Source organism: Triticum urartu, chromosome 4 (assembly GCF_003073215.2).
Source record: "Triticum urartu cultivar G1812 chromosome 4, Tu2.1, whole genome shotgun sequence".
Classification (NCBI taxonomy): domain Eukaryota; kingdom Viridiplantae; phylum Streptophyta; class Magnoliopsida; order Poales; family Poaceae; genus Triticum; species Triticum urartu.
The window spans coordinates 307,393,369-307,407,394 of record NC_053025.1 but is presented as its reverse complement, the minus strand read 5'-3'; the positions used below and the strand labels follow the sequence as shown (position 1 = coordinate 307,407,394).

The window sequence follows — 14,026 nt, the reverse complement described above, 5'->3', positions numbered from 1 at the left end:
ACGCACCGACTATCTCAGCCCAGCACGAGCCGCCCACCGTAGAGCCAACCCGATCGCACGTCCTTCCCCACACAGCCCACCTAATCCCCCCGCAGTCACACCAATCCCGCCCGCCCCTAACCAACGCCCGAACAGACCGTATCTCCCCCCCCCTCGCCCACCCCACGAGGTGACGCCTCCCGCCCTGGCCCTGCCACCTCAGTAACACCAACACGAGCCCACCCCCCCCCCCCACCCCCACACCCCCCCCACCCCGGTTGTTCAACATGCAACATGTTCGCATGGCAGCTACTAGCCAAAATTTTGATTGTTGTGTGCTGTGTGGTGGCTGTTATGACATGATTTTGTATGAAATGGTGGCTTCTGTGCCATGATTTTGCTCTGTGTGCAAGTGGCTATGACATGATGAACACAGCTAGTCAAACTGCCGGCTAGTTTGCACCTTTCCTATTCTTAGGAAAAGAGGAAAATAGCAAGGCAATTCCTAGCAACGACACATTTTTTTAAATAGTCAAACGTATCCCCTCATTGGCACTTTTCAGAAATGCAGTATTTCCGTACCCGAATTGTCCCGATACTGATAATGCATATCTGTAATGGTGTTTTTTAGGCTGAAGCGGCAGCAATGGCATCGTCAGTGCTGGAGGCCACACGAGCGGCGCACGAGGACATCGAGCGGTTAGAACGCCTGGTGGTGCGCGAGCTGCAGCGAGATCCCGCCAATGCCCGCGACCGCCTCTTCCAGTCCCACCGCGTCCGCCACATGCTCGACCTCGTCATCTCCACCTCCGACAAGCTCGTGAGCCCCTCCTCTCTCTCGTTTCACGCTTGATTTAGTGGCTGTAGCTTTGCTTAATTCCTGTCTGCCACAGCCAGAGCTCAGTGATGTCGCATCTCTGTTTTCTGTGGTTAGGATTGGTTTTCCAAATTTGCAATATCTTGAATTGAGATGCCTAGGGTTGCTTATGTGTTAGCTCCACTAGTTATTGTCCTGGGGAATTCCAAAGTTGAGCTAGACAGATTGATTTTTTGGCTTTATTTTTACAAGATATGCGCGAGGGTAGATAAAATCAGTGTATAATATTACAACTTTTAGTATCGTGCTGCTATTTCCCCCCTTTTTGATGTGAGTGAAGAAGTGCAGTTTGGGAATAGTCTGTTTCTCTTTATAAGGTGAATTTTGCTAATATGACTTTCTTAATTAGGTTGAAATCTACGAAGACAAGGACGGTGCTAGGAAGGATGAGATCTCCTCCCATCTTACCGCGCCGGTGCAAAGCGACATCTTCCCCAAGTACTATGAAAGGCTCAAAGAGGTACATAATCAAACTGTATCCAGTCTGACTCTACCCAGTAATCACTTAGGCACGCCATGGAATCAGAGTGGCAGGACGCTAGCCAGGCCGTCGATGCTGTAGTTTATTCATGTACCGCCAAAAGCATTCCATGCTATTGTCGTTTAGTGGATAGTTCTTTTTAATTATTTTACCTCTGGACTCTCATACCAAAGAATTGGATGGTAGAAAACCAAATTATTCAATAGCTCGCTAGGTTTTCTTACCAACATGTCAACCCTAAAAAGGCAAAATATTAAGAGTAGAACAAGTTTTATTACGATCCTTGAAAATTAAACTACATACATACTAGTGAGTTTTCTGGTTATTTTACACTATGTTGATCTTGCACTTCATGCCAATCAGGACCCCCTGGTCGACATATGTGATGCAAATCAGAACTCGGTTTTATTCGAAAACTTGAACTTCTACTCTTTATTCAGTGGTGATTATTCTTTCATTTACAGTTTGTTGCATGTTTGCAGATCCGTGATTACCATAGGCGGAATCACTCTGCCCGTTTCATCAGCGAAACTGACGATTATGAGGAGCTACTAAAGGAGGAACCGGCTATTGAATTCACTGGCGAGGTGCTGTCCAGTACAATTTTCACCTTGATAATCCTGCTTGAGATGATTTGTGCACTGTTTTATCCTAATGCATACCGTGGTTAATCTAATTCTCTTTTCTTGCATAGTTGCATATAATATCTTGACTACCCGCAGATGCAAGTTTGTTGTAGTATACATACCTATGTTTATATATTCTATTCTTGAGAAGAAAAATGCATGGCAACCTCATCGTATCGCCTCTATCTAAATTGTCTAGTCCTGCTTCACGCTTCCATACTAAGTTGATTATGTTAAGTGCAAAAGTTATGGTAAATCATCAATAAGGTCTGTCTGCTAAAAACATTGCAGAGCCCTGTAGCACCCTTGTCTTCCTTTTTTGTTGCAGTAGTCTTGAACTCGAGGGTATCTCTATTGTGATACGTGTATTTTAATTTCTGCAGGGTTGTTTGATTCCTCTTGTAGGATCACGGTGCTATGCATGGTAAGATTTAGGTTAATGACAAGATACTAGATGGAGCATGATTAACTTGAGAATCAATTACTGCTTATTTATTGTCATGATTCGCATTATCATGTAGTTCTAATCTACATTGCATGTTCATCCCATTAAATTGTTAATATTTTATATGCTGTTCTGGTTGCAGTTACTTATATTGCTAATGGTCTTGTTCTGCATTTTGATAGGAGGCATTTGGCCGGTACTTGGACTTACATGAGCTCTACAATGAGTTCATAAATTCCAAGTTTGGATCGCTAATGGAATACTCAGCATACGTTGGTACTTTTGCTCAGACTGAAAAAATCTTGCATAGTCTAAAAGCTACCAGGTATGCTACCAGCATTTTCTCTAAAACCAAGAACATATCTCCTAGCATGAGCTTATCTCTCCACATCGATCTTAGATATATTTCCCTCCTTTTCTTCTTGGGCTGGTTAGGACTAGGATCGCACTTCCTGACCAAACGGAACCCCAAAAGGCATACCTTTCCAGTCAATCCAGATTGATCAGTATTCTGTATGGTAGGAACAAAAGAACAAAATATTCATGTGTCGGATGTTGGCTGCTGCTATAGTTCTGTTTCATATCATAGGCCCAGCAGTGCCAGTTTATTTCTTGTGCGTACCCAATGCAGAAGCAGGGGGTTACTGATTACTGGTTGTCTGGACTTCATTGCTTCTTACATGTAGACTATAACTGTATCACTTGTAAGGGTTCATTACTTGGTCTCATTTGTCGCTGTGTTATAAAGTTGTCATGTTGTTTGTTCCAGAATTCACAAGAGCAATACCCGAAATCTCTCTACCAAAATAATTTATTAATTACCTGTGAACTGTAATTTCTGTTACCTATCTATTGTACCGACAATACCGTGTTTACCTAACAAACTGAATGGATACCCTCGTTTGGGATTGAGAGGAAACATAACAGGTAACTACTAGAGTGGTGGGGTCTAGTAAGACCTGTATTGAAGTACATGTGATTAACCAAAATTTGCTCAACACGCCTAACATTTGTTTGATCAACTGTAGTTTTTTAAAGTGTACATACATTTCTGTAAAGATGATTTATGAACTTATCTTCATTTTCTTCAATTTTTCAGGCAATACAAAGAATATTTGGAGCATATTTTGGAATACCTGATGTCATTTATGTATCGTACAGAGCCATTGCAAGATATTGATAAGATTTTTACAAAGGTCAATCCTCTTGACTCTTGTACATTCTAGTATATTTTCTTTCTTCTGTATTCACACCTTGTGTTGTGCATCACTTAAGACTTGTGTTGGGGTTGAGAATATATGCAGATATTACTCATGATCTATCACTGATTCACTGTTATGATTAATTTTAGTGTTGCTGGTGGTGGGGTTGAGAATATGTACTTAACATAGAACTAGAAATAACTACTATCAAACCCATATAGGTTCAAACTTCCATGGTAGGTAACAACTGACTAGCTAATAGTATCTATGCTTGTGCAGTTGCAAAGTGAGTTCGAAGAACAGTGGGCCAATGGCGAAGTACCTGGATGGGAGAATAAGGGCACAGAGAAAAAATCTGAATCGCAAGAGTCTGCAGTAGACCTCGATTACTACAATATTGTTGAAGAGCTTGTAGAGCTTGGTCCGGAAAAGTTGAAAGAGGTACGATCTTCTAACACAGTTAGTGTTCTATTTTATTCCATCCTTAACTTGGCCTTATTTAATACTGAAACATTTTTCCAGGCTTTAACTGCTCGTGGATTGAAGGGTGGCGGCACTGTTCAACAGCGTGCTGAGCGCCTTTTCTTGCTGAAGGTGACTACTAAACACCCTTGCTAATCTTGTTTGAGCTATTTATCAGTTTTAAATTTGCTGCTGCTGGTCATATTTTTGCAGCATACACCCTTGGAACAATTGGATCGTAAGCATTTTGCCAAAGGTGATGATTTGAAGAAGGAAATTGCTTTGGTTGAAGTGAAGATGAAGCGCTTATGTGAGATTCTCGATGAGGTCAGCTCTTACTCTTTTTATGTGTTCGCAATGACTTGTGCTTCCAATCACCCATTTCAACATGGGTATGTTAGTCAAATCATGACTACACCAGTTTAGTTTGAGGAATGGCCTTGACCTAGGATAAGCTAGTCCATTGCGGATGCTCCCACCCATTGATTACGAGTCGAGAGACTAGTCGAGATTAGTCGCTAGACTAGTCTATGAGTCACATTCTGGGTGTCAACTAGAAATCTCGTGTAGACTAGTTCGCCGAGTTGAGGAGTCGAAGGACTAGTCATAGACTAGTCGTCCACCTTGAGTCCTTCGTTTTACTTTTTTAGGGATTGGGAGGGGATAAGTGAGCCAGCCACCCTGTCCCTTTCCCTCCATTGCTTCTGCTCTCCATGGATCTGCGCTCCTCTACTCTGGCCCTTTCCCCTGCGCTCCTCTTGCTCTGGCCCTTTCCCCTGCGCTCCTCTGCTCTGGCCCTTTCGCTCCATTGCTTCTGCTCTCCCTGGCTCTGCCCCTACGGTCTCCCTCCCTCTGCTGTCTTCTGGCTACTGGATCCGCTCGTCCCTCAGGTTGCAGCAAGCAAGCAAGCATATTAGCAAAGTAATTTCTCCCTTCTCTTCTTCCCTTCTTTGATTTGATTTTTACCCGCTGCCCTCTTATTTCGTTTTGTTTGCTTCAGTTTCAAGATCCTTAGGTCTGAACTGCAATGTCTGTGCCGGAAATATCTCAAGTAGTGTATTCAGCAGCTGCAGCTCAGGCCAATGATCAATACGATCCATCGAAGGATCCTGCAAGAAGCCAACTAGGAGCAAGGATCCAACATGGAAATATGCTTATTGGCCTAATCTGCAGGACAAATTGACGCTCCAATGCACTTTTTATAGTATATATTACATATTAATACTAGGTTTTAGTAATTGGTTACTGCAAGTTTGTGCTACAGTACCATGTAGTCCAGCAGTAGTCTAGACTAGTCACGATTAGTCTATGAGTTTCAACGTTCGAACGTCTCATCGACTCGTAAGCGTTGCTCCCACCATGTAATGAGACATCTATTGCTTTATTTGGGCATAGTATGGCATGGTCATGAATAGAAGTACTGGGACCATCTTTTCATGGGATTTTTTATGAGTTGCCATAAAGTTTATCTGCTTTGATCTTTTGCCTCAGACCTCATTTGGTGTGACTGTCTAAAATGCCCTAAAGCCGAGCCGCCGTTTGATGATGTGGCCTTGGGTCGAAGGGATTAGTTTCAGAATCTCAATGTTTATCAACCTATCTAAATTAGATCCTCAGAATGATGTGTAGCAAGTGAAGAAAAAAAAACGATTGAATAACACCTATCAGGAAGAGAATAGCAAAAGTTGCCATCACCTAAGTTCTGCTGTCACCAATGCCTTGATGTACCTTTTCTAGCACGTTCTTTACAAAAGTGATCATTGGTGAACGAAAAGCTCCAACTGTACCATGACTACTCTACAGCTAGATTTTTGAACCAACATTTCCATGTGTATGGAATTCTATCATGATCTACTTTCCTTGGTGTGGTTTACGAAAGTTTCCTTTATCTTGGTAGGACTACCAGTCATCGGCATTTTTCGCGGCATGTTCTTCTAATTTTATGTCCATTTTAAATTTCAAGTTTAACCTGGTGCTCATGCCTTGGTAGATTTTATGTTTTTGTGTGTGCAGGTCATTGTAAGAACAAAGGAAAATGCGGAGAAGAAGCTGACTTTGACCTATGAAGAAATGGAAGCAGAACGGGAAGAAGTACTTAAGTTTCTCCTTTTCTTCTATTTACTGAAATATTGTTCTGTTTTTTGAACTTCATCTTCTTTAACTTTGTATAGGAAGAAGTACAAGCTGATAGTGAAAGTGATGACGAAGACCAACAAATCTACAACCCTCTCAAGTTACCAATGGGTTGGGACGGGAAACCTATCCCCTATTGGCTCTATAAGCTTCACGGTCTTGGTCAGGTACCAGCTTTGTCGTTAACAGCTTAATTAGTTATCACACCAGCCTTGTCGTTAACAGCTTAATTAGTTATCAGACCAGCCTTGTCGTTAACAGTTTAATTAGTTATTACTTTTTTTGGATCTTCGATTAGAGGTCAATGGCTCATCTTACTGTTTGCTGAATATTTCTAAGTCATCATGTTAGTAAATTTTCTTCCTACATGAATGTATTGATCATCACTTTATTGTGACACCATTCTATTTGGAAAACAAATCAATTTCCATTATGTTCAGTGACTGCCAATTAATTGACTGATGGGCAGTGGTAACTGGTATAAGGCATGTACAGTTGGATAGCACAACACGCCACACCTAGGTTAACCTAGTTTGATTTTGTTAGGTTAGTGTCTGGTTTATTGCCAAACTTTTGCAATGCCATACTTTCTTCTAGTCTTGTAACCCCACATTTTGGTGGCACATTTCTAGCCAAACATTGCTTAAGTGGTGGCCTTCAATTTGTTAGCTACAGTTTTTGTGGCTTGCCACAGTTTATAACTGTTAGGTGTGGTGATGTGTCGTAGCCATACGATTGTGCCCATATCTCAACTAATTGATCTTGGCTCAGCTTTGCTATGTGTCAACTAATTATATACGTTCTGTAATTTGAGGAAGTGTTGACCGGCAAAAAAAAACGTTTTACATTTCTCTCTTTCTCTAATACTATCATCAGCACAATGTTTGGAGCTACAAAATGGCATGTTACCAAAATGAATGGTAAATCTTAATTCGATAGCTTGCTCATAGTTTCACCTGTTATTTGTGTTGCACCTGTGTCAACTATTAAACTTGACTTTGAACATCTATAACATTGTCGCTATTATATGCCCAGCCATCACCATCGAGTTTGGTTGTAGACCACTGATGTTTTAACTATCTGTTGCCAGGAATTCAAGTGCGAGATATGTGGTAACCACAGTTACTGGGGGCGAAGGGACTATGAGCGCCATTTCAAAGAGTGGCGCCATCAGCATGGGATGCGATGCCTTGGTATTCCTAATACCAAGAACTTCAACGAAATTACATCCATTGAGGTACACCGGCTGCCATTTGCTGTTGTCTTGTTCATGCGATGTCTTGCTTGCCGCTAAGTTGCTTTGACATGCCTGATTTGTGCTGTCAGGAGGCGAAAGCACTGTGGGAGAGGATACAAGCAAAGCAAGGGCTGAACAAGTGGCGGCCAGACTTGGAAGAGGAGTACGAAGACAAGGATGGCAACATCTACAACAAAAAGACGTACACTGACCTGCAGCGCCAAGGCCTGATATAGATATGCGATTCTTGTGCGTTGGGGTTTGGACGGCGCTAAATCCATTGAAACCTGCTGACCTTGATGGTCGCTGCAACTCTGTTTGCATTATATACTCTGCAAGATGTTACTCCGTGTTATATTTTACGCGCCGGAGTACTTGGGAGCTCAACTTCCTTCTTCGGGGTACATTGCACATTATGCTCTATAATTGGTCCATCTTACTCCGTGTTCTTAGGTCCTGTTCGGTCAAATCCTTTCAAGGTTTCGCTTCAACGTCAACGTGGAGAAAGAAATATTATGTAACGGTGTTGGAGTTTGACATGTAAGGAAAGAGCAAGACAGGAAGTAGGCTTTTACGCAGTCCGGAGCGTCAGCCTTTTGCCCGGTCCGGAGCATCAGCCTGAGTAAATCGTGTGCCCGCCTTTACATGTGTCGTACATTTACTATCCCGATGTGGCGCCCCTCGACTACAAATCCATGTGCTTGCTCTAGTGCACATTGTTAGGGCATCTTCAAGACAGATTTGTAAACCTTTTGCAACCATCCGGACCGAAGAAGTCATTCAACACGGTTTTGTGTCGGTCCGGACGTGATTTCTCTTGTAAATTGAAAACAAAAATAAAGGAGGTTTGTGAGAATCCGGACACGCGAAACGTACGAATCCGACACCCTAGGCCAACCCAAAACCCTTCCCAGACCCTGCGGCTCCATTCTCTCCTTTCTCTCTTGTTGTCTGTGACTCCATTCTCTCCATTTTCTCTCTTGTTATTGTTGTTGCTCCACCACCCTGGCCAGCAGTGGCGGAGCTAGCATTTGATATCAGGGTGGTCCGCCCCCAATTTTTTTATAACTAATATTACATGTGAACATTCTAACTAATTACCAATAGCACATAGAAATAGATCAATATGGTCTTACAGACACACTAAAATTCTCAATTAAATCTTAGTTTTGCATAAAGAAGCCTACATAGTAAATAGTATATGGACCATAGCACATACCTTGAGAAGTTCAAAAAGACTATCTTTCTGGCCTACGTTTTTGCATTGCCATGAAGGTATCAATTATGTCATCTTCATTCACCTCGGAGAAAGCATCCCTCTCAATGTATGTGACTAGGCAATCATCCAAAAGACTATCACCCATCTTATTTCTCAACTTGTTCTTGACAAAACTCATGGCAGAGAACGCACTCTCAACATTTGCTGTTGCCACCGGGAGAATCAATACCAATTTTAAAAGCAAGTACACCAAATGATGAACTATATGTCTCCCTATTTGAACAAGCTTAACCGAGAGATCAACAAGATTTCCAAGGCCTTGAAAATTCTCATCATTTCTCATGTCATCAATATAGTTATCAAGTTGTAATTCAAGGTGTATCAAGTCGGCACTTGAAAAGTCTTTGGGATAAAACTCAGCAAGTCTTCGTACCTTGTGTGCATCAAAAGAAACAAATGAGTTAAAGAGATTCTGTACCACTTTTGAAAGCAATACAAATTTTAGAAGCAAGTTTGCATACCTTTTGTGCATCAAAAGCAGCAAATGAGTTGGCGGGATTCAAATCAGACATACAAGATAGCAGCTCCATATTGATCTCATCAAACCGATTTTCAAGCTCTTGACTAATTTGATCAATGACTCCAAGAAAAACTTCTCTTCGAAAGTGATCATCATTTGTTTGGGGTCGAGCAAACCGTGTTGATCTTCCATAAGGCACATGATTATCTTCCATTATAGGAACTTTAATGCCATGCTTGTTACAAAATAGTGTGACCTTTTGCATAAATGCATCCCACCCATTAGCCCTAAGCTCTTGTATTCTACTTTTTGCAGTTCTAACAAGTGCCATTGCAGTAAGAATATCTGGGTCTCTTCTTTGCAAACAATCAGACAAATCACTTGTGTATCCAAGAATGAAAAGCATCAAGTGTGCATTGAAAATAAAGTCAAATGACTCGAACACTCCAACAATAGTATGAATTTTGGGTCAATCACTTCTTTGTGAAGCATCTTGTCCAAGAGTTATGAGCACATCACGGATTGTGGGATACATAGCAATAATGTTAAGAACAGTTTTGTACTGAGAGCCCCACCGAGTATCACCAGGCCTAGGTAACCCCATCTCTTGATTCAAACCACTCCCAGTTTGTAACTCACCACATTCAAGTAGTTTCATGATATTATGAAGTCTAGCATCTTGAAGCATGTCATGACGCTTACAAGACACTCCAATAACATTCAGTAATAAAGACACTTGGTCAAAAAACCACACACAATCATCATTTCCCTTGGCAACATCAACAAGAACTAGCTGGAGTTGATGTGCAAAACGATGAATATAATATGCAGAAGGTGACTCTTTCATGATCAATGTTTTCTATCCTTTAATTTCTCCTCTCATATTACTAGCCCCATCATATCCTTGCCCACGAATTTGTGTTATAGTCAAACCATGGTCAATAAGTAAAGTTTCAATTGCTTCCTTAAGTGACAGTGAAGTAGTGTCACTTACATGAACAACTCCAAGAAAGTGCTCACACGGCCTCCCTACTTTATCAACAAAACGAAAGCATAAAGCCAGTTGTTCTTTATGTGATACATCACTAGACTCATCAGCTAGAATAGCATAGTACTCATCACCAAGTTCATCAATAATTTGCTTTCTAGTAAGTTGTGCACAACATTGAATAATCTGCTGTTGTATCCGATGAGATGTCAATTGGTAGTTACCTGGTGCATTCTTCAAAACATACTTATTCACCTACTCACTATTTGCCGCAAGCCACTTCAGTATCTCAAGGAAGTTTCCTCTATTGCTAGACTATTCACTTTCATCATGCCAATGAAATGCCAATCCTCGATGATGAAGAAACTGCAAGCATCTAAGTGAATACTTCAACCTCATCTTGTAAAGACGTAAATCCTCACTGTTCACCTTCACAAAAAGATCATTAATTGCTGCACGAGGATTCACAAATAAGTTATATCTCTCTTGAGCTGCATTATGCACACTTGATACGCAACCAACATGCTTAAGAAGAGCCTCCTCTCTATTCCAATTACTCCAACCACCATCAGTAAATGCATTAGTTCCCTTACCACTAGTTTTTTCTCTTTGAAGAAGTAACATACGAAGCAAAATGCAGATTCCTTCTTGATACTATATTCAAGCCAACTATGGTTATGGCTTTTAAGGATATATGATCTTCGAACTGCATCTTGATCATTGATAGGATAACTTCCAATGGGTAGCCTTTCCCCAGGATCATGTTTAAGATGACTAAAATCATAAACCGGTGGTGATGGTGGTGTAGGATCGAAATTATGTCTAGAGGGGGGGGGTGATTAGACTACTTGACCAAATAAAAATCTAGCCTTTTCCCAATTTTAAGTCTTGGCAGATTTTAGCAACTTAGCGCAATTCAAGTAATCAACCTACACATGCAATTCTAAGAGTATAGCAGCGGAATGTAAAACAATTGCATATGAAGGTAAATGGAGGAGTTTGGAGGGAGCAAACGCAATATAGACACGGAGATTTTTGGCGTGGTTCCGATAGGTGGTGCTATCGTACATCCACATTGATGGAGACTTCAACCCACGAAGGGTAACAGTTGCGCGAGTCCACGGAGGGCTCCACCCACGAAGGGTCCACGAAGAAGCAAGCTTGTCTATCCCACCATGGCCATCGCCCACGAAGGACTTGCCTCACTAGGGTAGATCTTCACGAAGTAGGTGATCTCCTTGCCCGTACAAACTTCTTGGTTCAACTCCACAATCTTGACGGAGGCTCCCAAGTGACACCTAACCAATCTAGGAGACACCACTCTCCAAAAGGTAATAGATGGTGTGTTGATGATGAACTCCTTGCTCTTATGCTTCAACTGATAGTCTCCCAACACTCAACTCTCTCTCATAGGATTGGATTTGGTAGAAAGAAGATTTGAGTGGAAAGCAACTTGGGGAAGGCCAGAGATCAAGATTTATGTGGTTGGAGTGGAATATCTTGACCTTAACACAAGTGTAGGTGGTTCTCTCTCAGAAAATGTATGTTGGAAGTGTAGGCATATTCTGATGGATCTCTCCATGAATGAAGAGTGGGTGGAAGGGTATATATAGCCTCGACACAAAATCTAACCGTTACACACAAATCTTCAAACTCGGTGGGACTGAATTATAAAACTCGGTCAGACCGATTTAGTTCAAAATGTGAACGTTAGGATTTTCGGTGGGACCGACATGTCAACTCGGTGGGACCGATTCCATTAGGGTTAGGGCATAACGTAATCTTGGTGAGACCGATTACACAAACTCGGTGGGACCGATTTTGGTAATAGACAAACAGAGAGTTGGTCAGGCAAACTCGGTGGGACCGATTCGCTCATTTCGGTTAGACCGAAACGTTACGAAGGGGAAACAGAGAGTTTGCATTGCAGTCTCGGTGGGACCGATCGCTCATCTCGGTTGGACCGAAACGTTATGAAGGGAAAAAGAGAGGTTGCAATCCCATCTCGGTGAGACCGAGATCCCTATCGGTGAGACCGAAGTGACTAGGGTTTGTGGCAGTGGCTATGTCAAGTGAACTCGGTGGCGCCGGATAGAAGATTTTGGTGGGGCCGAGTTTGACTTTTGTTTTGGGACATATGTGGATATGAGAAAGTAGTTGAGGGTTTTTGAAGCATATCACTAAGCATTTTGAGCAAGTAACTCATTAAGCAACACCTCACCCCCTTTTAATAGTATTGGCTTTTCCTATGGACTCAATGTGATCTTGGATCACTAAAAGTAAAATGTAGAGTCTTTTGCTTTGAGCTTGAGCCAATCTTTTGTACTTAGCATTTTGAGGGGTCCACTTTCTAATCCATGCCATGCCAATCATTGAGCTTTCCTGAAATATTTATCTTAAAATAGCATTAGCTCAATGAGCTATATGTTGTTAGGAATTACCAAAACCACCCAGGGATAGTTTCACTTTCAATCTCCCCCTTTTTGGTAATTGATGACAACATATAGATCAAAGCTTCGACAAATGATCATAAGATTGAAAAACATCATCGCTTTGAGAAGTATGTGATAAGCAAGAGCCCCCCCTAAATTTGTGCATGATTTGAGATTTGCTTTTGAATGCAAATGTACAATTGATTAGGATCATGGGTTACTCTTCCATGTCACATACATCTTCGTGGAGCGCTCAAAATGATAGAAATTAAAAGCATGCACTCATCACCAAGCAAGTGAATGATCATATATGAGATATAAAAGATAGTATCATCCAAACAAGCATTAAGGTAGAAAATGATCAATCACATGATCACACAAGTATCTCACACAATAAAAAAAATTCAACCAAAAGCAAGAGAGATAAAAAGACAAGACACTCTCTCTCGAAGCCTATGATCTATACATATTTCTCCCCCTTTGGCAGCAAGTTACCAAAAAGTTCTAAAATGCATAGTGCTATGCATCTCTCAGGCCTGGTCTTCGGGAGGCGGTGTAGATAGAACTCCAAGGACGAAGGCATCTGTCGATGTAGTTGGAGCTGGTGGAGCGGGTGCTGGAGGTGGCACTTGCTGGTGCTGACACTGTAGCTCTAGCATCTGAAACTGGCACTGCAGCAGACCTTGGACCTCGTGGCACACACTAAAAAGCATCAGTAGTTGCCTTGCCTCTCCTCTCTTCTGCTTCCTCCTGAAGCTGCTCAACTGCAATCTGAATCTCAGTTACCTTGAGATCAAGATCATAGAATTTTGTCTCAACAATCCTCTCCAGGCTCTCCTGATTCCGAGTCAGTGTGGCCAAGCCCTTCTCAATCCCCAGTGTAGCTTGAATCAGATAGCCTAATTGATCTTGTTTTGTCTTGAGAGGAAAACTTGAGATGCTTCTTCTGCGTTTGGCATCCTTGCAGCTTTCTCAGCCTTTGCTTTTGTTCTCTTCTCCTGGACTTGAACTGATGATGGTTCCTCCTCATTCATCACAACATTGGTGTCTTCAAATTCAGTACGTAAGGGTAGATGCTCCTTGTCCAACAAATAAGTTCCTGTGCCCATCTTGGAGTTGATGAGCTCCTGAATGTGTGGAGCATACCCACAACTTCTCTTCTGATCAGCAACTGTCCTCTTGATTGTTTCTACAATCAAACTCATAACTTTGAATTTCTGAGGGACATCAAAGATTTGCAGCATGTTGATGGAGTGTCCTCTGATCATCTTGTGGTCTCCTGACTTGGGTAGCAATGTGTGCCTTAAGATCCAGTTAATAGTAGGCAGACCAGACAGCAAGAAATGTACATATCCAAGCTTGTGAGTCTCCAAAGCTTTATCTGGGATCTCCTTGTACATGTTTGCCATGGAGTTGTGATCCTTC

The 14,026-nt window shown here is 41.8% G+C and overlaps 1 protein-coding gene across 1 annotated transcript; it reads left to right on the top strand.

The window, feature by feature from the left end:
• The first annotated feature begins 589 nt into the window (after window positions 1-589).
• On the top strand, window positions 590-7,881 carry LOC125551554 (splicing factor SF3a60 homolog). The gene is made up of 12 exons (XM_048714806.1): window positions 590-799; window positions 1,206-1,316; window positions 1,820-1,924; window positions 2,591-2,733; window positions 3,508-3,604; window positions 3,890-4,051; window positions 4,133-4,204; window positions 4,286-4,399; window positions 6,086-6,163; window positions 6,244-6,372; window positions 7,296-7,442; window positions 7,532-7,881. The coding sequence occupies exons 1-12, from the start codon at window positions 626-628 to the stop codon at window positions 7,676-7,678; spliced, it is 1,479 nt and encodes a 492-aa protein (XP_048570763.1). The 5' UTR covers window positions 590-625; the 3' UTR covers window positions 7,679-7,881.
• Window positions 7,882-14,026: the final 6,145 nt, after the last annotated feature.